General features: G+C 40.2%; 2 protein-coding genes across 2 annotated transcripts in view; both read left to right on the top strand.

The window, feature by feature from the left end:
• Window positions 1–1,440: 1,440 nt before the first annotated feature.
• chrnb3a (cholinergic receptor nicotinic beta 3 subunit a) lies at window positions 1,441–13,186 on the top strand. The gene is made up of 8 exons (XM_053325078.1): window positions 1,441–1,495; window positions 7,556–7,707; window positions 9,625–9,669; window positions 10,581–10,690; window positions 10,893–11,406; window positions 12,275–12,465; window positions 12,550–12,766; window positions 13,055–13,186. Exons 1-8 carry the CDS (start codon window positions 1,441–1,443, stop codon window positions 13,184–13,186), a joined length of 1,416 nt encoding a protein of 471 aa, XP_053181053.1.
• An 8,369-nt stretch (window positions 13,187–21,555) lies between these two features.
• chrna8 (cholinergic receptor, nicotinic, alpha 8) overlaps window positions 21,556–25,843 on the top strand; it is a 39,838-nt gene continuing 35,550 nt past the window's right edge. Inside the window, exon 1 of the mRNA XM_053325066.1 lies at window positions 21,556–21,633. Coding sequence (XP_053181041.1) covers window positions 21,564–21,633 — 70 coding nt within the window. The 5' untranslated portion in view covers window positions 21,556–21,563. The remainder of the gene's footprint in view (window positions 21,634–25,843) is intronic.

The following is a 25,843-nucleotide window of genomic DNA, read 5'->3' as shown; positions in this document are numbered from 1 at the left end:
ATACTGACTGTTAGATGATCCCTTCAAAATACACTTACAATGTAAGTCATTCACAGTCCTTCTTCTGTGCAAACATGTAGTTAAATGTTTATCTGGAGCTAATATGAAGCGTCAGCTGTCCAAATGAGTCAAGTCAAGTAGACATATTTCAATGTTGTAGTCTTTTTAGTACCAAAGTCCCTCTTTTTGTTTCTATGCTTCCACCACAACTCAACAGGGAAACACTACCTGCCACTTTGATATGACTAACTCAGACTATTGAAGCCTTGCATAAGCTTCAGATCAACAAAATGACATGTGTGAACATACTGTGGATTTTGGCCCCCCATCATTTATACTGAAAGCGTATTTGAAAGGGATTTTTTAATAGCTGGAATGAACAGGAGATATGATTACAGCGAGGAAAACTGTTCATCTAGACACGTGACTGCATATATGTGAAATCCATGGACTGCTCTTCCTTTCTCAAAGAGCAACTAAATATCAGCTGAAGGTCTTGTTTTTGCTGACCTCCAGTGGTTTCACTTCACACTTTGCTACAGTGACGTGTCCTCTGGGGTGTGGCGAGGACGCTGTGACATCACTGAGCAACAAACTTGAAACCTTCAGCTGAGGACAAGTCCAAGATCATTTTAAACTGCTCTAGATTTTAGTTTTTTGCAAGCCCTATATACCAACAGCCAACATGAGGCCTTACATCTAGTTGCCACCACAACTGAAGTTCACCAAATGGATAGAGCTATGTCATTGAATGTAATTGAATTAATTAATATTGATTAAAAACAGTAAATCGTTATCATTCCAATGTAACCTTATATATCATAAGGTGTATTTGTATTGCATACAAAGAAAACCAAACAATAACACAATGGATCCATTGTTTTAGACCGAGGTAACAATCGTGTAAAAAGGAACGTTATATGCACTTAAAATCTTTGCTTTAACTTTGTATTTTTGGTTGAGTATGATGTGCAGCAGGTTTGGTACGTGTTCCTTTATTTATTCATTTGAATTAATTTATTCATCAATTTATTTCCCTCTGGATGGGGACCAGATCTGTCCTCCTTCCATCCTGTGACGGGCCAGCCCTCCTCCGGCCCGCCCTCAGCCGGCTCAGGGCTCGGCAGCATCCTTCTCTGCACCGGGACACACACGCAACGAAAAGAGGCTGCGGGGAAACTGAACAGTCAGGCAGCAAACCAGGGGGGGGAGAGAAAAAAACAGCCCACAAGCTGCTGCTCCACGGTGTGAAGGCGGTCCGTGTTATACAAAGCCACCAACAACCGACTGTCCTTCATTATTTAAACTGGACAACACCGCGGTGATACTCCGGAGCTCCCACTTGCCTGTTGAAGTGATGCATCCTTCAGGACTGCGCTCTCGCTGTGTGAACATGATTTGATCTCCATCCGTTTGGTCCCGTTTATAAGAAGAAGGAGCATGAAGTTTGCTGCGGCGGTGTTGTGGTTCTCCCTGGCTCTCGGGAGGACGCAAGGTAAGGATCTGGATACAGATTCGTCTTTAAACTATTGAAGCTTGTGCAAACGGCCAGGTTGCGTCTGTTTGACCAAATACAGGGTCAGTTATGTACGAATGCAAAAGCATCTCTAACCCTGGTGAGGATTTGAGATGGTTGGTGCTCCCATCACAACCACGTTAACAGTCTCATTCATCCAACAAACTATTTGGACAAGCGCTGCCCCGTCCTGACCAGTGCTCCCTTTTTTAAATACAGGCAAGGAGTTCATAAAGAATCGTGCATGTTGTGTAATTCAGATACGAGCGCACTTCTAATCGTGGTCTAGGCAGCAGGACAATATGATGGGGTCAGGTACGAGGAGCACAATCATCATTTATTAAAGAACGGGAGCGCAGCGCCCTCCTGGGGATGTATGGCTGAGGAGAGGATGTATAATATGGGACTATATAGAATAGAGTACATGGGACAAGGGAAGAATTCCCTCATATAATAAAGCTGCGATTCAGGTATGTCTCATATGATTTTGTTGTGAAAAGTAAATGAAATATTGTGCAATATAAAAGCAGAGACTTGGTCTTGCAGCCTCTCTCTCTCTCTCTCTCTCTCTCTCTCTCTCTCTCTCTCTCTCTTCTCTCTCCCACTCTCTCTGTGTATGTGTGTGTCAGTGCATGTTTATATCAGCTTACTGTAAAGCTTTTATGCCACTCTAATCTTGAAGTGTAGAAGTGTAGTGGCTCTTGGCAACATATACTGTCAAATCCTCCTTGCTCTATATATGCTGTACTGTGTGTATGTGTGTGTGTGTGTGTGTGTGTGTGTGTGTGTGTCAGAGGAAAGACAACAAGACAGAAAAATGATGAATCCCTCTTCAGTGACCAAGCAGCTGTCCCAGTGTCAGCCTGCACTTTACTTCAAGAGGAATCACATTTTCAACAGACACTGGGTTGCTTGAAAATGAGTTTTGTCAAACGAGTTTATGTCAACCACTGGAAGTGACACAGTACACATGGGTTTTAAAGGGTCGATTCACACAAAGTACATAAAAAACAAGCAAAAAAACAAAACAACCATCTGCTGTGTTGCAGATATCTTGGGTGTTCACAATTATGCAACAAATATGTTCACAATTTCCTCTACTAGCACAATATTTAATTTCCTTTGCAGCGTTTGTAGCACGTGTAAAATCACATTGATTACATCAACAGCAGTGAGGGCAGCTTTCATATGGTCTCTGGTAGAAAGAAGTTCCTACTGAAACAGGTCACAGAGGTGACCACATATGTAAAATACTGTGTTCACCTCTGGTCATGTGATGGTCACAGTCTTTGACATCATATGACCATGTGTGAACAACATGCGTGGATATGTATGTTCAAATATTGCTCATGGGCATCATGACTGATGGGGTTAACCACTGTGAGAAAAATCTTGACTCACCCAGAGGCACCTGTCTTGTTGCATTGTGGGTAAACAAAAGCAGGACAGCAGCTCAGATTGTAAATATTCCTCCCATCTCATTTTTTATTGCTCTCTCTTGATCTGCAGATTCAAACAGCACATAAAGAAAGAGCTAAGTTAAAGTTAAGCTATCCTTCATTTATAATGGTGTATAAAGAAAAACAATGGGCTTCCCTCTGTTTTCCCTCCATTTCATTACCCCTGTCAGTGGTACATCCCACTGTGGTGCCATGTCGAGCAGATGGTGACAATGTCTAGGTGATTGTACCACTGTGTCACCCATGGGGTGATTCAGATTGAGCAGGATGCGGGGTCTTTGTTTGAACACTGCCTGTGTCAATCATCAGCAAAGGTTGTTCTCACTCTATCACACACACTGTACACACAATATACACACACACAATGCGTGTACTGTACATTGCCCTCTCTATATGCAAACAAATACACACACAAACACACACTGATGCATTAAAATTTCCCCACGCAGAATCAACCCCATCCCCCACACTATACGGTCTAATCAATACTTTCCCCTTTACCTCTGCTCAATCAACCACACACACACACACACACACACACACACACACACACACACACACACACACACACACACACAATCACACACACACACACACACACACACACACACACACACACACACACACAATCACACACACACACACACACACACACACACACACACACACACACACAGTCAATCAGCTTCTAGCTGAGGGAGGGAGTCAGCTCTTATAGAGGATGCCTTCCCTGCAGTGTTTGACTAGTTTGGCTCCTGTGTTTTTGTTGATGAGGATCTTGAGACAGCTGCTTCCTGCAGAGATGATGATAGGATTCAGCCGACTGAGTGTACCGACTCTCAGTTTCAAGCTTTTACAAACTGAGTGCTTTACAGGGGATCTGATGCAACAGGAGGTAATCTTTGTGGCTCTGAACACAGCGTGTACTTTAAATTCAGATTCCAACACACCGCAGAGGAAGCAGAGGGAGACAGAGGACAGGCAAAATAAGGGCGCATTTGTGCCCATGAACACGCACGCTCACACCCTGAAGCACTGTCTGAGTTTTCCCTTTTCTACACATGCACACAATGACACAAGTATCAAAAAGCACACATATATGTTTGTTTGGCTATAGTACTTGTGAGGACTTGATCCATTCACCATTCCCTAACTAAATTTATATCTGTTATGATATCTCACCATGATTTAAAATGGTTTTGGGCATGTTTTAAAATCTCTCCCAACCTAGGTTACCTCAATCATGATAACACAGGAGGAAGCTGATAACCAAAAACATTTGAACTCATCACCTAGTCATAAACACATTTACTTAACTTGTACTGAAGGATATAAGCCTGGTGATATTCTACATTTTTCTAATTGTTGATAAATCCCATGAAAAGACCAAAACCAACAAAGAATTGATCTTACATAAGTATTTTCTGTATATCTAAATCCTGACATATTGTATTCCTCTGTGTGATAAAACGCCATTGTTGTCCAAAAACTACTAAAACACATAAATGCGTCAAAGCCTTGCACGTGGTGACATGTTTTTTCGCAAAGTGGTTGGTTTGTCCATTTTGGGCTACTTTCGAAACATGGTGGTACAACACGGTGACCCACTCCCCATGTAGATATAAACATGATTCTTATTTTCAGGTGATTATACACTAATTAAAACTATACTTATCAATATGTCTGCTAGATGCCACGGAATTTACACAACGGACCTGTAAAACTTTAAAATATATCCCATTTCATTGTCTTGCTGCTTTTTCCTCACCACATCAACCACCCCAATAAATGCACTATTCATTTCTGTTTGAAGTATGGGCTTGTGGTAAACTATTGGTTTTGATGTTTTAATGGGATTTATTGACACAAAGAAAAATCTAGAATAATACCTGCCAGAATAGTAAACCCAAATCCCAAAAATGTTTGGTGTCATGTTGCAGGTGTAGGTAACAGTAATACAATTTAATAGTAATTAGAGCTTTAATAATTTGTCAATTAACCAATTAGTCAATTAAAAGAAAAAGAATCAGTAACTATATTGAAAAGTACATATTTAGTCATTTTTTCAAAAAGCAAGATGCTTTTAACTTCTCACTTTTCAAATATGATAATTTAATACTTTTCTTTGCCATATCTGATATTAAACTGAATATCTTTGGCTTTTGGGCATTGACTGGACACAAAAGGACATCATCTTTGACTCTGGGAAATTGTAATGTTAATTTTTCACTATTTTCTGACATTTTAACCAAATGATTAACTGATAGAATAATCAGCAGATTATTCAATAATAGAAATAACTGTTAGTTGTAGGTGTTAAAGAAAATCACTTTATGAATTATAAAATAGAGAATTTTGCTCTTCATATCCTTCTTCTATCTATCTATTCTACCTTCAAACCTAAAACTTAGTCCTGTTGAAATAGCCTCCTCAACAAGTGATGAATTAAACAAGAAATATACACAGAGAAAGAAGATACAGCTATAGCATTATTTCTTTGACCATCCATAGAAAAAGTTTAATTCATAAAATCCTTACATCTCTCTCTCCTATGAACTATAGCAGCAGACGTATGTATATGTATATAGCATGAACTGTAGGAGATTTATCTCTTAAGACACAAGTTGAAATGGGAATTTGTTTTCTTCTTTCTATCTGTTTTGCTGTCTGTTCTCGTTCCCCTTGCCCCAGTTAACTTCTCCTTCTGTACCAACCTCTACCCTGCCCCCTCGCTCTGTCTCTCTCAGACTCTAGAGGGAATTGCTCTGGGTCACTCTGCCTCACTCTTTCCTTATCAGCTCTCTCCATTCCTCTGCTCCATTCCCCTTGTTTGAGAGGATGTTGAATCAAACTTCTCTTTTCTGTGATCAGCCTCTGCCTGTGTTGCCACACTACCATACTGTAGGCAGTGCCAAATATCGTCCTCTTATGTGGACGAATGCTCAGAGCTCTGAGCTGATAGAGCTGCCGCTGAGTTACAGCTCAAGTACAAATACCACATAATGCTTTGAGCATCCAGCGAATGCTGCTGTCATCTGAATCTTAGTTATGTACAATGAGTAACAGTGGAGAGGTTCAGTGTCTTGCTTAAGGACAACTAGAAATTTAGCTCTTGATGAGCATGTGCACTTTAATTTATATTTAATAGTCTCTGAGCAGTCTAACTACTAGGCTACACCTTCTAGTTTTAATTAAATACAACATGTTCTTCAGTCCTTTCTGAGTTTCACACCTATGTACTGGCACAGACACTGACAGTGTATTTTCACTGCAGAGTGAAGTTAGTCTCTGTCTGTAAAAGTGGAAAACATGAGTGTGTTTTCTGTAATTGTCTACCTAAGAGACCCAATATCTTGCAGCTGTCTGCACTCTTAACAGTGGCTGTTGAAGTAAAAGCATGGTTACTTCCTTGTACTGTCTCCAGCTCAGTGTGAGCGTCACTCTTTAACTGACTATTATGTCTTGTGCCTGACTGCACAAAGCGCTCTGAGCTCAGCTCGTCTCCCCTGGCAATTGTTCTGTCTGAGGTGATCATGTCAGCATGATCATTTTGTCAGCCTTGGGAGCTTAGATGCATTCGCTCGGCCATGACCAGCTGTCAGTCCGGGGTTGACAGTGTGTGTGTGTGTGTGTGTGTGTGTGTGTGTGTGTCTGACTCAAAGGCACTGACTTAATTTTTACTTTCACTTGCTTTTGAGACTCTTGAGAGAGTTCACTTTGTTCTTGCACAACTGTGTTTTGGTATGTTCTTAAACATGAAAGACGGTGGAAGAGGAAGAAGATGACGCGTGCATATCTGTCTGTGTACATGAATATTACATGTGAATATTACATGAGCTAACTATCCATATGTTTAACCTTTTTTTTAAATGATTAATTTCTTATGATTCATTTCTTTAATAATCATAATTACTTTATAAAATGTCTGAAAATGCAGGAAGAATTCACATTATTATAACATTTAAACACCTCTCAGTGCTCTGGTAACCTATTGGTTTAGACACATACCACATGCAACACCCACAGTCTCCTGTCAACTCTCCTCTGTCACTATAATTAAAAGGCATAAAAGCCTCCCACAAAAATATTATAGAAAACTGCCCAAATCCCAAAACATTTTGCTTACCATGAAGTATATCAAAGTAAATCCTTACATTTGAGAATGTGGAACCAGAGAATGTTTTTTAGGTCAGTCGGTCCACCACTTTTGGATGAATTGAACATATTTTTTTACAGATATTGGCAGTTCTCAGAGGATAATTTTGGTGATCCCCTGACTTTTTATTTGCCGCCATCAGCAGGTCAAAGTTTTCATTTATCCGATGAAATATCTATGTAATGAATTGGCACAAAATCTTCTGTAGACATTCGCCATTCCCAAACATTGCATCAGGATGACTTCAGTGATCCTGTGACTTTCCCTCTATTACTAGTGTGGAATTGTGTGAATGAAGTCTTAATCAACTGGTCTCATCTCATCCACAGCTATTATCTTATGCACACTTTACAATTTTCTCTCCCCAACTTACCTCTTCTGGATTTTGTCCTCAATAGTCCCTTCTTCTCTCACTCCTTACAGCTCAAGAGGACTTTGTGTCGCTGGCAGAGATGGAGGATTCCTTGTTGAGGAACCTTTTCAAGGGTTACCAGAAGTGGGTGCGTCCTGTCCAGCATGCCAACGACACCATCACTGTACGATTTGGACTGAAGATCTCACAGCTGGTTGATGTGGTGAGGACAAAAACACACCTAAGACACAAAAAAGCAGGGTTGAATTAGGCTTTCTAGATATTTTCATAGTTAGCCACAAACTTAATTTCTCCCAACATTAAAGTCTAAATTGTGTTTCAAATCCCACAATGCCAGGGCTAAAAGTCAGAGGGAGAAACACTGAAGCCTTTAATTATTTAATATTTTTCAGTAGGCACATTTAAACATATTAAACTGTCTATTTTTAAAAGTTTTTTTAATTTGAGAATCTAAACTGCCTCCTGGTTAGTAAGAAAATCAAATAAAAATGTTGAGGACATGACCTCAGTGTCCTCAAAAGCGCAGTGACAGCTCTGCTATATATTATGTATTAGATTAATATTAGATAGATGAGGGTATTTTAAACTGTCTCTGCAGTAATCACATCCTCAGCGCCCTTGAGCAAAGTGGAGTCAGACGCAGGTGCTCCAGGTGACACCACCCAGCACACAGACTTAAAGCTGTATGCACCTGTTAAAGAATCTCTCTGCAGAATTCAAATTAAAATCGCCTTGTGTAACATGGTTAATAAAATCCTGTTAAAGTCCTCAGAGGATAAGGGGATGTTTTTCTTTTTAGAATGAGAGAGGAAAGGAAAGAAAGAAGACAAGAGGGGAGGAAGTGAACCTCATCAACCCTGAGATGGAAAAAGGAAATATAGAGCATAGTAGCTACAACAAGGACTGCTGTTTATTTCTGGGGAAGAAAGAGGTAAAGGACGGAATTACCAGAATTGAGAATAAATTGTTCATTGCCGTTATTTGGAAGGAGGTGAGACATAAAGAAGTGGCTGGAAGGTTAATATCTTGGGCAGAAGAAGACAAATACAAAGACGGAGAAAGGTTGAAATGGTGCTTCAAGGCTGTAGAGAGTGGTTGTTAAGGGAGGTCAACAGAGGAACTATAGCACAGAGCATACACTGAGGACCAGAAGTGTGAGGAAATAAGTGGAGGAGGGTGAAGAGCTGAGGGAATTTGAAGAGAGAGAGTATAAAGAAGAGAGGGTGGAAGGGAGGTTAAAAGAGAGGTCCAAAGTGGTCTTTCACAGCAGCAGAGGAAGTAATGAGGCCATCAGGCTGAGAGGAACCAGATCGCATTTATTATTTACACAAGGACACACACATAGGGCCGCCCCCCTAACTCCACAGAGGGCCACACTTTGACTACATCAGCATCTGATCTTTGTACTCCTGCCATCTCAGAAATAACATTTAGTGGAGTGCCCTCTTGTGGCGTCTAACTAAACTACTGCGATACACCTTTGAAAAAGGTCAATTTTTGTTTAGTGAGGATGGGTATGCAATCAGGTTTGCCTCAGTGCCTCCAGAGAGCTGAAAAACCACAAAATCTATCCCATAGATTTTCCCTCTACTCTACTTTTATTTATTTTTTAACATTTCTGGAAGGCTTTTCCTGCACATAGACTTTCAGCTTACAGTGAAAATCATTCTGAGTCCAATATATTCATTACTGCCTTTGACCTCTTATTCTGCTCGGCCACCCTCTCTCCATGCCTCTCTCATTTAATTTTATACAACTCAGTATATGTCAACATTTCATTTTGAGCAAACGAGACAGCAGTGATACTGGTCACTGCAGAGTCCCTCATGCTTCTCTCTCTCATTAAATGCTCTACGTAGATATACCCTGTAGCCAAGCACTTAACCCCCGAGCTGTTCCTGTCTGCTTTCTTTTAGGCAAGCAAGAGAAGCAATTAACCCACTTTGAAAAAAAAGCCAGTCTAACTAGGCTTAAGTACTTTCTTTCATCCTCCTCAACTTTTTTTGTCTCCAGATTCTGGTTTGCTTCTCACCTCCTCATTAGCCCCTCTAATCGCTCACAGTAACTGCCACTAAGATTTATAAATGGTGAACAAAATTTCTTTCCTTTCCTGCTGCAGGATGAAAAGAACCAATTGATGACTACAAATGTCTGGCTCTGGCAGGTAAAAATGAACACTACACACACCCTTCACAGATACTGGATCTCTACAATTTGAATGGCTGCTTTATTAACTGTGGTTTGGTGTTAATCAGTATAACCCTGTAATATTTAAAAGCATGCCATGAGCGTGATGCCACTCATTATGGTGTAGTATGATTTTACTGAAGGACTATTTAAATAAAACTAGATAATCCAGTATTATTTCCAGTATTTGGATATGAAAGGGTACAATACGAAGAGATATAAAATCTCAATGTCTCATTGATGTAATATGATGTAATTAAATCAAATTGATCAATGGATATAAGAGACATTTACTGTAGGGCTTTAACTTATCAGAGGATAAACAAGACATCTAAACTAAGTCTAAAGAGTGTACTACTGGTAATTAGGCATAGTGGCGTTAACTGTGTTTAGGAAGGATAATGTTAGTTTAGCATGTTAGCCTGCCAACATTTGCCAAGCAGTGCTGAATACAAAGTAGCCTCATTCTGCTAAGGCTGATCAGAATGTGTAATGCATCGCCAATTAATTTAGCAGATGTTTGGTCATGAACCAATTTATTGGACAAACAGAATCAAATAGAATAGAATGGATCATGTTTCTACATCTGGAAGGTAGACATCACTAAAAATCAAAATGTCAATCTCGTGACTGAGGAAATCAAACATTTACTCAATTTGATTTGAATTAAAACCACACAAATGTGTTAATGAACATGGACAACTTAACAAACTGGGGAGAAGGGATAGCGAAACTACACTATACAATAACTATACACAGCTGGTTGTTACTCTGAATATGACTGCTGTCCATGGTACTGAAATGGAAAAATACATCTTACATCAGCACTGTAAATGTATTGAACTGGGTGACCAGTCATGCACTGTATGCATTCATGTTTTTTTAAAGGAGTGGGTTGACGTGAAGCTGAAGTGGAACCCTGATGACTATGGAGGTGTTACCTCCATCAGAGTGCCTTCAGAGACTATATGGCTGCCTGATATCGTCTTGTATGAAAAGTGAGTTATGCAGCACTTAGTAGCTCAGGTTATGCTTGATAAGTATGATGCATATTTGTAACTTAAATCAGTTTGCCTTTCCATACAGCTGTCGTACACACTGTGTGCCTCTGGTTCTCTGCCTCTGTGTTTCCCTCACACCTTATCTTGCCTGAAGATCGTAACTTTTTACTAACATCACCTCTTTCCCATCTATTACCAGTGCGGACGGTCGCTTTGAGGGCTCCTTAATGACCAAAGCTATTGTGCGCTGGGATGGTACCATAACATGGACCCCACCTGCCAGCTACAAGTCCTCCTGCACCATGGATGTCACCTTCTTCCCTTTTGACAGACAGAACTGCTCCATGAAGTTTGGTTCCTGGACTTATGATGGAAATATGGTGGATCTGGTCCTGGTGGATCATTATGTGGACCGCAAAGACTTCTTCGATAACGGCGAGTGGGAAATCCTCAATGCCACAGGAGTCAAAGGAAGCAGGAGAGACGGGGTTTACTGGTACCCTTTTGTAACATACTCCTTCATCCTCAAGAGGCTGCCTTTATTCTACACCCTCTTCCTCATCATCCCATGCCTTGGCCTGTCCTTTCTTACGGTGCTCGTGTTCTATTTGCCATCAGACGAAGGAGAGAAACTGTCACTTTCCACATCTGTGCTGGTGTCACTCACTGTGTTCCTCCTGGTCATAGAAGAAATTATTCCATCTTCCTCGAAGGTGGGCGAACTTGAAGTCAATGTGACTTCAAAAGGTCCTACTCCACTGCTTTTTTCTCTCCATACACTTCTTTTTTCCTGTGTTCAGTTATCCTAAATTGAATCTTATTTGCAGTATGCCCTAATTAACACAAGTCACAGCCGCAGCCCTCTCAATTACCTCCTGCTTAAAGTGCACGTCAACTCAATTAAAAAGCTACTGGCTTCAGATACATTTCAGCCCAATGTAGAACATATTGGAAAAAAAGCTTAAAAAGACAGCATTCAAAATCACTGACTCTTCACTACACGCTATAGTCCATTATAGTACATCTATTGAAATGCTTTTACAGTGGTCAAATTCTCTATCGAGGATTACTTTTGCACTGCAAAGGACTCAAAAGTAGTGAAAGAGGTATTCAAATTCTTTACTTAGTAACACCACAATGCCGAAATAAATAAATCACTGCACTTCAAGCATCAAAAGTAAAAGTGTTCATCATGTATAATAGTCTATTTCAAGTCATTTTAGTAGCTAGTGACCTCATGTCAATCCCAGCACAACCCCAACATGAACAGATCTGATCAGCCACATCACTGAAAACACGTCATGCATCTTACTTTGCACTACTCAAGTAAAGTATAAATGTGTAAGTACAACACTTTAGTAAATATACTTAGTTACTGAGTACTAAACAAACTATGGTCACTAAAACTCCATCTACAATGATGGTGATCTGCATGATTTTGAATGCAGTCAATGTGTCATTTTGATTATTTTTAACAAACTTACCAAAATAAATCAAGACCTGTAACACCATAACTCTATGATACATACAATGATATGTTTGAAAGTAGATGATAACCATTTTATTTATGTTTTGTCCCAGGTGATCCCACTAATTGGAGAATACCTGCTGTTCATCATGATCTTTGTCACCTTCTCCATCATCGTCACCGTCTTTGTCATTAATGTCCATCATCGCTCCTCTGCAACCTACCACCCCATGGCCCCCTGGGTAAAGAGTCTCTTCCTTCAGAGACTGCCCAGACTGCTATGTATGAGGGGGCACACTGACAGGTAAACTATGATCACCTGTAATGAATATCCACCCATATATATAAAGGATACATATGTGAAATAAATTGTTTACATTATTCTCAGATACCACTTCCCAGATATGGAGATGCGCAGCCCTGAGCTGAAGCCCCGCAGAGGTGCGGGGAGGAGGGGGGTTACCGGCCACAGTGCTGGCCAGCAGCGAGGACCCCTCGGGGGGAAGGAAGACGAGCACCAAGCCTGGCTTGCCATGCTAGAGAAAGCCACGACTTCAGTTCGCTACATCAGCCGTCACATCAAAAAGGAGCACTTCATACGAGAGGTGTGTGAGTGGGTGGGCAGGACGGAAGGCGTGGGATGAAATGTGTTTGCATTCATGTTATGTTACATTCTCTTTGAATGTGTTATAGTGTTATAGCTTCTTGCTCATTAAAATTTCACTCCTAGTTTCTCCTTTCATCTGTAAGCGTTATAAATGGACACAAAATCATTATTGTGTCCTGAATTATAGATGTTATGCTCGAGTTACAGATCAACACCTGTGGACCCTTTTTTCTCTCCCTTACTCTCCTTGTCCATGCCCCTCTCTGTCTCTGTGTCTCTCATTCAGGTGGTACAAGACTGGAAGTTCGTGGCTCAGGTGTTGGACCGGATTTTCCTCTGGGCATTCCTAACAGTGTCAATATTAGGAACGGTCCTAATCTTCACCCCTGCTCTGCAGATGTACCTCAGTTCACCTTAATAAACCCACACACAAACACAGACATGCACACAAATACTCTTCAATAACTCATTCTTGTTTTCCAGTTGGTTTTTGACTATTATTTGTTGATTAAGCCCAATAAAACATTCATACTGTACATTTTTATTGTATAAAGAAACTCAATCTACAAACTTTTACCTCCCTACAGTATGGTTTGCAGCCTGAAATGACTACTGGATACTGTAATGTTCTAGATGCAGCTTGTCATTCAGTATGAAGTGCATGCACAGGAGTGCAAACAACTGACAGCAATAAGCAGGATATAGTAGCGTGTATGATTTTCAATATCCATATTTATATAACTGTGGCATTGTTATAATTCATGCAACCACTTTCACAGCATCACTCCATCAATAATGAGTTGTTTTGTGTGTCACATGCACTACAGTATGTTGTCAAGCTGTACTTAACGTGCTGTAATAATGATGATAATAAAAAGAAATCAAATGTACAGGTGTGGTGGAACTATATGGTTATGCTATGCAAGAATCATGAAATACTAGCAGATGGACTACAATAGACTTCATGGAGTAGAATATTGGGTTTTGGTTGTAATGACTCACTATTACCACTAGATGGCAGCAAACATCTTTTTCTTTTGCAAGAGAAACAGCTGATCTTCCTTGAAAACAGGCAACACTTAAAAAATAATGATGTTATGAAAACACTTTTAAATATAGTACACCATCAGTCGGTCAAGAAGTTAAAGATAAACCCACGTTACCTATAAGAATGTCATGGCACAAATAAACATTACGCAAAGTAACCTTTTTGTGTTTCCAACACCTTATGTTGCATCCTCATTCACAGCATCAACCTCGATGAATAGCTATGTGTGGAAAGGTTTCAGTCATTAACATCTAACAGACACACAGGAAAGACTCAATATTAGCATAACCTATACACTATTTTCACATACAGCCATAGATACTATCTGAGATTTTTGTTAGTTTTGAGCACATATTATGCTGAGGAATAACATATTGTGTTGTTATTGTGTCAGCCCCCTTCTGACTAGCTCTACTTCCATGAGTCGTCTGTTTTGCTAAAGGGCACATCATCAGTAGTAATTAGAATTGGAGAAAGCAGCTCATTCATTTCGCCCTGCACTCATTTTCCCAGCTGGCTGCATTTGTGTATCTGAACCACCAACCTACCAGTTGTTATCTACTGTAACTTACAAATCTAGCCTTCAGGCTTCCGTCACCCACCCAGGCTACAGTGGGTGGCAAATGGCAGTCCCAGGTGATATCATAGCATTTTGTGCTTTGGCCTAGATTTTTTTTTTTACCGAAATGAGTTTGATTTATTAAGAATGGCTGGCATGCTCAAGAGCCCTCCCCCCTGTTTCCCCAGCACTTGAACAGTCTGACCTCAGCCCACTCTTCTATTATTCACAGCTACAGATCTGACTCAGGCAGACAGGTGTGTGCGTGCCTCTGTGTGCTTGTGAGTGTGTAGGTATGTCTGTGTGAGTGTGAGAATGACAGAGTATATGAGAAAGCCACAGTGCATGTGTGTGTGTGAGACAGACAGACTGTGACAGAGAAGGGTGTGAGCCCCTCAGGATTCCATATAAACAAGGTAGATGGAGAAAAATCTGCTACCGTATGTGAGACACCCAAAATATTTTGGATGGACCTCCTCTTTCAAGCAAAAACATATTCCATGTACTAAGCATTCTCTAGAGCTGCTGGGAAATTCATAATTTAATACTAAATTGTGTGAAAAGGAACATCATACATGTGTTTGGAAAAAAGCAAAAGGCTGTGGACCATATTGCATTTTCTGAATCAAGCTATAACTGAATTCTCACAATAACCTTGAAAATAATATTACATGACTTTGATTTTTCTTTTTAAATACAGTTACAATAATGTAACAGCTGGTGTTCTTATTGTCAACAAATCTCATGTGCAAAGCCAAACCAACAATGAACTCATCCTACTTACAAGTACTGTGAGACTATCCAAAGCCTGATATATTGTATTCCTCAGTGCAATAAATCCCTATTTTTGTTGAAAATGATTGAAATCACATCAATGAGCCACAATACTGCACTGGGTGACATTTTAGCTTTGCCACAGAGAATTTTGAGCAGGGTAGCTTGTTTAGAAACAACTCCAAAGACTAATGACAGCGATTACATTTTCAGTCTCTGTAGAGTAGTAGCAATGTGCTGTTAATTGCTCAAAGAATTACAGTACAAATTCAAGAGGTTGTGATATGTGGCACAACAAGCCAGTAAAGCTCTGTAAACAGAACCATAGAGGTACTCTCTGGAGACCGAAAACTTGATCGCTGTTATTAGTCTTTGGAGTCATTTCTAAACAAAAGTACAGCAACCATTGCCTTCAGGGTGAAAGAACATGTCACCTAGTGCAATGTTGTAGCTTAGTGATGTGTTTTTTTTTATAGTTTTTGGGAAACCACAGAGGCCCACAGAACAGAGGAATAAGATATATCAGGCTTATGTGTAGTATAAGCCTGTGCAGTAACAGTATAGCAGCAGTTGTTGTGGTGTAGTGAGTTCACTGTTGGTTTGGCTCTGCATATGAGATTTGTTGACAATAAGAAAAATATAGGAAGCCAGCCTTGTCCTTCATAAAAAGAGTAAGAGTCTATCACCATGATACAGTAGCAGCTCTGTGAGGCTCAATTTAGACACCATAGTAATTTAAACACATTTAATTAAAGTATGTCAACACACTCAAAGCATCACAAGTGATGTATGTTTACTGAGGCTGAGGCTAACAAAAATTAAATTTTTCAGGTATTTTGGTGATTAAAAACTGATCGACTTACACATTTGAATTGATGGTGGTGCTAATAGTCAGTAAATCACCATGGTTATTGCGGTTCATTCTGAGGGGGACATGGACATGTCTACCAAATTTAATTACCATCAAAGTTGTAGAGAAAAATCTTTAAAAAACTGTTTGTACAGATGTTCAAAGTGCCCAGAGGATAAAGTCTAGTCACTAGTCTAGTCACTTTAAGTCACTAGACTTTATCCTCTGTGGACCATGAACATCTGTACAATCTCTCGCAATGTATCCAATAGTTGTTAAGAAATTTCAGTCTGGACCTAAGTGATGGACTGACAAACTATTAATAATAAAAACAAGAAATGTTTGTAGAATTTAATACAAATGAGGTCACAAGCCAGTCGTATCTTATGTGGAGTCTACATTCAGTATATTTATATTTACAGAGATTTCCACTCAGTTGTAATGTCTGTCTGATGCCATAGGGCAGTTTTATCCATCTGAGTGAACATTCACTGCTAAGCCAGATGCTGCACTATAGCCTGCACCCAGCCTGACCTGGGTGTCAGGTATTCTAATTTATAGTCTTAGCACTGCTGACAGAGACACAGGCTTTCAATTCTCAATAAAAGCTGACAGCATTCAGCGAGTGGGCAGGTTTGCATGTGTTTAGTATTGACTTGGGATGTGCATACTTTATTTTCTGTGACATCTACACATAGCTCCAGTAGCAATGATTAAGAATAGACTGAAAAGGTGATCATGGGAGCACTCCGGGGAATTTCACAGAAATACTTAGTTTTCTGCGTCACATCTGTTATCACTGCTGTGAATTGAAGCTCATTTGGATGGAAAGGCTGAAACACAAATTCTCCACAATGTCAGTCTCACATACATTCTTAATGAAGCAACTCCAGGTTGTACCTCTAAGGGAAATTACAGGGCAGGGTCCTAGCTCCGTGTGTAAACTCAGCAACAGAGCTGATCCAGTTATTGATTAATCAGCTGGGGACCAAAACTGTAAGACAACTGAATCTCACCTGTTTTGGATGTCCTTGGTTATTCAATATACAAACTGTGTGTGTGTATGTGTGTGTGTGTGTGTGTGTGTGTGTGTAAGCCTTGTCACTTTCACATTACATGACTCAGACGGCCAGGAGCACTATAGCTCTGTGGAAAGGTCATTGTAGATGCTCCAAAACATGCTCTGTAACTCACCTCAGCTTCTACGTCTAAAGGTGTGATCCTGCTTTTGAGAGAAAATACAGCTGATTTGAACATGACCTTTAGCTTCTGTCATGAGAGTAGACCCTCTGAGTGAAAAGTGTTGGACAATACTTTTTTTTGCTCACTTACACAAGAGAAAATGAAGAAATAGATAGAGAAGAGGCAAAGAGGCAAAGGAAGGCGGACTGAAGATGGATTAGTTATTGTACTGCTGTGAGAGGTACACTGGCTGTGTTAATGGTTATGGATTTTAACATAAAGCTACAGTGCATCTACTCCTGTGAAAATAAATGTATCTCTAGTAGATACGGTAAAGGTCACACTGAAATGTTTCGTTCATTGAAAGGACTGGACAGATTTTTGGATTTAAAGATGCGAGCTGATACTAAATGTGACGTCACAGACTTCCGGTTACTGATTGGTCAGAGAGTCTTCACTGTAGGAGTCATGAGCCGTCCGACACAAGAATCAAACCCGCCATTTTTAAATACCGGCAACAGCATTACAGCGATTCAGCTCTGTTATCTTGCTTAGTGTGTGACAAAAACCACATACAGCAGCAAGTGCACCACTGCCTCCATGTCCTCCATTGTTTATGTGTTTGTGTCGCGTATAAAACGAAGTCACTGCAGTTTCGTGCAGCCATGCTATGACGACCCCACCCACGTTCAGTAGGCACTAGGAAAAGGTCGTTCCTGGTACCAAACCGAGTTGAGTCGAGCTGAGTGGTGCTAGAACTGTATAGTGGAAAAGCGCCTTTAGTGTCTTTCAGCTTATTCAACAATAAAATTAGCCTTTACGTAAGCAAATGTAGCCTTTTTGTTCACTGTTACTATTCGTATTAAGTCAGTTTCCAGCTGCATCTGCTTTCAGTGAAAAACCTCAGCATATGCTATCTGCTCAGTACCAAACAACAGACAGATAAAGTTAGCAACAAGCTAGTGAACATAACAGAGCATTTACTTGCTAAAGAGCAAGATATTTGTCTAATGACTTGGTGGAGACCAAAAACAGAGCTAAAAGGAGAGTAATTTAATGGACTCCATTTGGTGGGTGACCAGAAACTCAACATCAAATGAATGCTACTGTTGCCTTCAAATGTGAAAATAGTCAAATGCTTGCTAAAATATTCACCATATTAGATTAATAAAGTTAGTATGTCAGTGTTGTATTTACAGCTGGTTGTGCTCCACAGACAACCATTTAGCTCTGTGCTTTAAATTTAGACTTAACTACATTTGGTTTTCACTGACAGATTGTTTACACACTGTCCTGTGTAATTAAACTCAACAAGCTAACTGACTAGCATGATAGCTAAAAGCAAAAATCAGCTTCTCCCTGAGTTCAAACAAGATAAAAAACTGACTTTAAGTCAAATGGTGTTCAGAGAAGTCAGGTCACATGGTAAAGAGGTGGAATCTGAGTGGTCGTCCTATCTACATACCAAGCCCTGATTGGTGCTTTGCAGGTGGGACCTTAAGGCAAGGTAAAGGTAAAGTTTGAGATTGATTTTTGAGATATAACCTTTTCAGATTTCAGGGCCAATCATTAAACAAAAATTAAAAATAAACCTGCACAAATTGGAAAATTGCTTGTCAAAGAATAGTGAATAACTATTTTAACAAAATGTCAGGTAGAACCTTAAACTTCTAAGGGGATGATTTTTTGTTAAGATGAAATGTTCTTTGACAGCAACGTCCCTCTTACCAGATGCGTACATTACATTTTGATTTAAGATGGTGAAATGTGCTGTGGGATAAAGCTCAGCATAAATCACATGTCCAGCCTTATGTTTGATGATAATGCTGTTTATATGTTTATGTTATTTATGGCATGGACTTGAGGCTACTATGCCGTATGATAATGTGATGCACAGTTAAGGGAAGGGAGGGTCTGAACAGACAACACACATACAGTACTGCTCTGTAAATAAACAGGTGCACAGTGCATGCATAGGGAGAGAAAAAAAAAACTCAAAAAGACACAAGCCCACACTCTGACAAGTACACGCACAGTAGCTAGCAACTCATATCCCCGCAGGTCAGCCAAAAGGACATTTATTTAATGTGAGCTGATGGCCGTCTGCATACATGTACGACACTGTGTCCAGACTGAAGCCAGAGGGAGACAGAAAGAGAGGAAGGGGGAGAGGGGTGCGGTAGGGGCTTTGCACACTGAGGCTGAATGGGAGAGGGGAGAGTGATAGATAGTGAGAGCTGGAGAAGCGCTGCAGGCTCTCTGGTAATGGTCTGAGGACATCACTGCATCTGATGCTCACAGGCAGAGCTGCACAAGCACAGAACAGAGATGTGGAAGAAAGAGGAATTAGAGAGATGGAGGGGCGAGGAGGAGGAGAGAGGACAGAAAGGGAATAAAACAGGGAATGAGTAAGGGAAGGGGGGAAAGTAGCGTTATAGAGGGAGTGAGGTGTAAAAAAAGCAACATGAGTCAAGAACATTAAGAAGATGATGCAGAGAAGAAAATAGATCATCACCGCATCACACCAACCACGACTCTGTACTGGCTAATGAGGATGCACACAAGCTCCTACACACACTTGCACACACACATACATATACACACACACACACACACACACACACACACACACATACACTAAAACACAATGATTCTCCATCTCATGTCACAGCATGTGTAAGGTCTGCCCTGAAGATGTCCCCCCCACCCCTCACGCACAGAACTGCACTAAAGCTCAGGCTGTCTTGTTAGAGGTAATTATGTGATGCAATATGTTTGAACAACTGGCCACATGCACCAAAATTTACTCCACTGGACGGCTGCCACGCTGATTAAAGATAAATTCAGTGGCGCATGCTTAACATCAAATTGTGAATGTATCATCTGCACCACTGCTGTGGAGAAATGCTCATTACTCAAAATAGCAACATATATGGCTAATGTCATAGGTAGGAAATGTGCCGTATACCAGCTGAAGTTTGCATTACTAAAGTGAGCTTTGAACTTTACAGGATCCAGAGTGTAGAATACAATGTGTTTGAATTGAAGCAGCAGTTGGGTGAAGTTCTTAGAGGCAAATGTTACTGAACAAAATTTGCACAGAATCAACAGAAGATGAATATAATTAAGTACAAATGGGAATATTAATTAGTTTAGATAACTCAGTTATTGTTTAATACATCCAGTGTCCATCCACAAAGGCTAAATGCTGACTCCAGGTCAATATGAAAAAGACATCCCTTACCATCAATTTTCCTTTTTCAAATTGTCCTTACTGTTCATCCATACTTTAAAAAAAATCTCTTTCATGTCCTCATATCATGTCCTTTTGTGCAACTATGTGATTTCACACCTAACCCAATGCTTTATTCTGAATTCCATAGGCTGAAAATGCAAAAACAAAATGATGCCAAGTAGTGAAAATGTGGAGATTGTGGAGACTTGAGAAGAGGAATAATTTTGGGGGAAGGGGCCAGAAGAGAGTGAAGAAGAGAGGGATGAGGGATGAGGGAAAAGAAAAATCTGCTTTGTCATTGGCTGACCACTTGGAAGACAGGACAAGCCCTGCTGCTAGAGAATATGAAGTGGGAAGGGAGGAGGAGGAGGTGAAGGAGGAGAAGAAAGGTGACAAGACTTTGGAGTTTTAAAAAGGAAGAGAAGGAAATGACTTCAGCTCAGGATTGAAACTGTACACTGGCCTAATTGTTCAAAAATATTTTTAAAAATAAATAAATGTTTCTCCATATTTAGGTCAAGGAGAGATAATCCTCCTTACTCCAACAACTCTGATAGACGCCAAAAATCCAAATAATCGAGTGTACTACTGCGCATTCACTACATTAATACAAACTTAATCATTTCCGCTGATGAACTAATTAAATAATCGCATCAGCAAAAAACTAAAAAACTTTTCCAAAGTGGCGGGGGGGCTGGGTCCTGTCGGGAAATGGTGTACGTGAGCATGTTAATTTCTCCTTTAGTCATCACCTATAAAGTGGATGATGAGGCCAAAATGACTTCAGGGCACAAACCTACACCAAGTTGACAGCATTGCGCAGCAGCAGCAGCCAGCGGACAGGTGGCTGTCATCACCCCACACGGTTACGACAGGAACACGCAGGGGACAAGCTCGGGATGATAAAAATACAGATGAGAGCAGAGGGAGAGCAAAGACAGCACAATCCAGAGTGACTGGAGAGGTGACAGTCGACTCAAACACGAGGAGACAGACATCGGCTGTGTGTGCGTGTGTGCGCGCGCCGAGAGAGAAAGAGAGAGAGAGAGAGAGAGAGAGAGAGAGAGAGCAGCACCAGCAGTCTGACAAAGCTGCACTCCCTGGAAGTTTGACATTTCCAGCGGGTTAAAGAGGGAGTTCTGCTGCAATGGATCGTCGGAAGTACACTGGATCAGTATTGATTGGAGTTTACCTTTGGGCGACTTTCTGCTGTCAAGGTGGGTCACTGATGGAACCTTGAAGTGTGTGTACGTCTGTCAATTTTAAGAGAAAAAAAAAAAAAAAAAATTCTTTTATTCTCTTTTATAATTTGAGCATCCTTTGCATGCACAGTTGTCAGAAAGATGAGAGCCGCAGTTCAGTCGTACTTGAGTGTAGTTGTGCTGCTGTTTCTTGCACATGTGGCTGTCAGGAACATCTGTCTACATGCACTGAGCCACTAAAAAGACCACGTATACTGTAGTTTATGGCATATTATGAGCACAACCTAGAACATATTGCAGTATTACGCGTGTGTGACCGAGAGACAGCGTGGGTCAGAGTGTGTGTGTGTGTGTGGTGAGTGAGTGTGTGTGTGTGTGTGTGTGTGTGTGTGTGTGTGTGTGTTCGCGCGTGAGTGAGCCTTCTTTAATAGACCGACAACATCTGGCCCAGAATAAGGAGGGCGTCCCGAAGCCCACTGGGGCCGTTCATCCCTTCAGTGTAATCTGCAGCCAAAGGATTGTTAAATGCGTGAGGAGCGGAACAGAGAAGACCCTCAGAGGAGGTTAAATCTCCGTAATGTGTTTGAATCCCTGGTTTACATTCTTTATCTCTAGATGGATGTGTTTTCATATATGCATACATGTGTTTTACTTATGCAACCATGTTTTCATGATGTTACATAGTTTTGTTGGTACCTTTGATTGAGTGATGGGGAGGGGAATGGGCTCTTGAGACAAAGGCACATTGTACATCCAGGAAGATATGAACAGCTGGTGCCAGGGTTCCCCTTGCTACAAGGAAGAGTGAATTGAATGTAGATGGGGAGGGAATAGGATGTGTAACTAGAGTACAGTTCTTGGCGGTCCCCCACCCCCCCACAAATGGATTAGGGTTGATATGCTTTGTTTCCTTACGAAATGTACACAGGTGAGTATATGTGCTCAGAGATACTCACAACAGGTTGTACAGCATTGTAGAATAATAAATAGTCTACCAAATCAAAGATGATTTTTACCTGAAAGTAACTATAAAGCCAGCAAAGAGGTGCTGCACATGATAGTCAATTAATGATTATTTTCATCATCAATTAATCTGTCAAATAGTTTCTCAATTCATCAAGAAGGAATTTGGTCAATAAAATGTCAGAAAACTGTGAAAATTGTCCATCGAAAGTCCAATTTGATATCCTCAGATATCTCTTTTTGTCCTGATCAACAGTCTACAATCCAAAGATATTGAATTATGAAGCTGGACACAGATCTTTTTGACATTTGATTAATCAGTTATCAAAATATCCAGTCATTCATTTTCTGTTGATTGACTTATCAGTGAATGGATTCATTGACTTATCACTGCAGCTTTGTGGTATAAAAAGTGTGTTGTTGTACCTATGTGTATGACAGTGATGGCTCATTGCTGAACAAATTCAAGTGCATTTACAATGACATCACAATGACATCGGATGTTGTTCATGAGATACCTAATCACCACATGTATACCTCTTAGTCTATGCACCTTTATGGAAATGTCTGGAGTGCAGAATGAATCCCTTACTGAGGTGAAGGATTTCCTTCATGAGGAGTGTTACAGTGCCCCACAAAGCTTCAGTAACGATATGTAGGACAACATTGCAAGGAAGATTAAGTTCCCTCCCTTATTCTCACACAGTTAGCTGTTTGTATTATTGTGTCCACCTTCTGTTCTAGACACACTTCCTCCAATTAGTTTCTCTGGGTTCAGTGTGTCAGTAGTAGCCTGGATTCAGTCTTGCCTTAGCTCACTGAACATGATTACCTAGATTGGCAGCTGGCTTGTCACAGATGTTTTCAACAGAAAGATGTGTTTAAAATGTAGATTAAAGGTAGGTTAAAACATGCAGACACCTGAACTGGGTCCAGCCAGTCTGTCATATGAGTAATAATTCCTACTGCAGATGATGAGGAATGACCTTTGATGAAAACATCAGATCAGAAGACAAAATGATTGAATATCAATGTAAATAAATTTGGAACTGGATGATTCATGGGCCAGCATCCAGGGTGACTCAGACAAATATCATTTTCTGTTGTCACCCTGATGGCATTTTGGCTGATGGATTATAGACTCTTTTGATATGCTTTTAACTTTTAATGTCCGTCATTAAGCTCCTACAGTTGCCAGTGTTAAATGACCACATTTTTCTGGGATGTAGTGAAAGGGTGGAGATTTGGCTGTTGAGTCTTCTCTTTTCTTTTTGTATTAACATTGGAAAAAATGACTACATATAGTGTAAAAGTTGTTGCATATGGTGACAAACCATCAAATTATTATCATGTAACTCAGCAGTTCCCTTTATCTCTACTGTTTTAGTGAAACCAGGGTTGTCAGTTTTGGCTAATTAGAGGTTTTCGATAGACCGAACCAGTTCATTTTTGAGAGCATTACAATTTCTACTTCCAGCTAGCAGCGACATGATCTTTAGCAAGCTATCCTGGAACAGCTAGGTGCTTGTTCTTAATGTGGTAAACCATATTACGACTAAACTGAAAAGTAACATTGCACAATTTACATTTGACTTTGTTGCATCTCTGAAAGAAATGGTCTCAAACCAAGCTTTGTTTAGTATGCTTTATTTATTTATCTTTTTACCTCAGACTGCTAGCTAGCAAGCAAAGCCATGAGCACAGTGTGTATGCAAACTGACCTACAGGCCAACATGCGCAACTCATCAAAAATATTCTCGTGGTTAACCGATTAAAAGTGAACTGTTGACATCCCTTAGTGTTGTTATGTTTACATTCAAGCCATGATTGTTCTCTAATATTAATCCATGTTTTTTTTATTGTAACCACCATGAGGCACAGCCAAATGATGTCACACTAATGATATGGGCATTAGATCAGAGCACACTTTGATATCAGGCTCTGGAAAGCATGGGCCAACAGTATATTCCATCATTTAATTTGGAGTTCTTGGCTTGATTGTAGTTCATAGTATTGATTTTACAACTCACAAGATTTGGCACAGTGTTACTACTCTCATTAACCTTTCCATCTGCAGCAGACAGCACTGATAATTACACTGTAGGATAACCATCAACCCCTAAAGCCAAACAGAGTTAGCAACTAGCTGGTGAACATAGCTGCTAAAGAGTTCGATATGTTTTTCAGAAGTCAGTAGAAACCTAAAAGAAGACTGAACATTGGACTTAAATCTTTCAACAACACAAGCACAACTCCAAATGTCTGCTCCACATCTGTTGGATATACACATAGACAACCGTCTGCTCACATCTTCCCCATTAAAACTTTATAAGGTGATAGTATGCCAGTGTCGTGTGGGTGTAGCTCGTCAAATAATCCTGACTGACAGCATAAATGGATCCTACTTATGTTAAGCAAAAATGTAATCTGCAACACTTCCATGATGCATGAGAGTTTCCTGCATTAATGTATCATGTTTATGATGCAGCATATAATCAGAGGAAATGCTCGTTGAAACTTATTTACCCAAGCTACAGTGACCTTGTATGATGATGGTCCTGGGGAAAATATGTGGAGCCAAACAGATTCAGCACCACTGCTCTTCTTTGCTTCTGACTTTGGAAAAGTATTGATTTTAAACAGATATTTGTGAACCAGCCGCTTTAATGTGATTCGATTTCAAACCTGGCCAAGTCTCCTAGATGTTTGGAGTGCCTCTGGATAATCAATATTTAATCTGTCTCTGTGGTGGGATAGTTCTATGAGTGTTGTCATGCCTGCTGTTCCTCAGTTGAGTGGTATGTCATTTCTGGTAAATTCCTTCACCAGCTGGTAGCTAAGACCATAACAGGTGCGAATATCTGGTCTATATCTTGAAGGGAAAAGTGATTAGATGAACACTGTAGCAATACATGTAATGTAATAATAGAAAGAATACTTTCTTTCTTTTTTTTTGCTCGAGCAACACTGATGTGAAAAATGAAAGGAACATCCATTAAGGAAAAGTTAATCATGTTCAAGCCAACACGTAGAAATGTAGTAGCTATGACAACAATATGTAAAGCCCTTACAAGAGTCCTGCCAACTTCACAGTACATGCTGTACAAAATGAAAACTGTCCCGGGGGTTTTGCCTCCTATGACAACCATTTTTTGTAGAGTGGGCACTAATAAGTTTATGAGGTGCTTTATTCAACTATCAGCTTATATTTAAGCACGCTGTATTTTTGTCTGTCACTTGCTGTAAATGTCAACAGGGAGCT

Source organism: Scomber japonicus, chromosome 2 (genome assembly GCF_027409825.1).
Source record: "Scomber japonicus isolate fScoJap1 chromosome 2, fScoJap1.pri, whole genome shotgun sequence".
Lineage (NCBI taxonomy): Eukaryota > Metazoa > Chordata > Actinopteri > Scombriformes > Scombridae > Scomber > Scomber japonicus.
Note: the sequence above shows the minus strand (reverse complement) of the source record. Positions and strands in the feature narration are given on the sequence as shown.

What these genes read in the sequence shown, in the direction of transcription:
- chrnb3a (XM_053325078.1), top strand. Translation starts at nt 1,441, where the DNA reads ATGAAGTTTGCTGCGGCGGTGTTGTGGTTCTCCCTGGCTCTCGGGAGG. An exon ending in GGCTCTCGGGAGGACGCAAG is followed by an intron (nt 1,496 to 7,555) that starts GTAAGGATCTGG and finishes CACTCCTTACAG; the next exon opens with CTCAAGAGGACTTTGTGTCG. An exon ending in AGGAGCACTTCATACGAGAG is followed by an intron (nt 12,767 to 13,054) that starts GTGTGTGAGTGG and finishes TCTCTCATTCAG; the next exon opens with GTGGTACAAGACTGGAAGTT.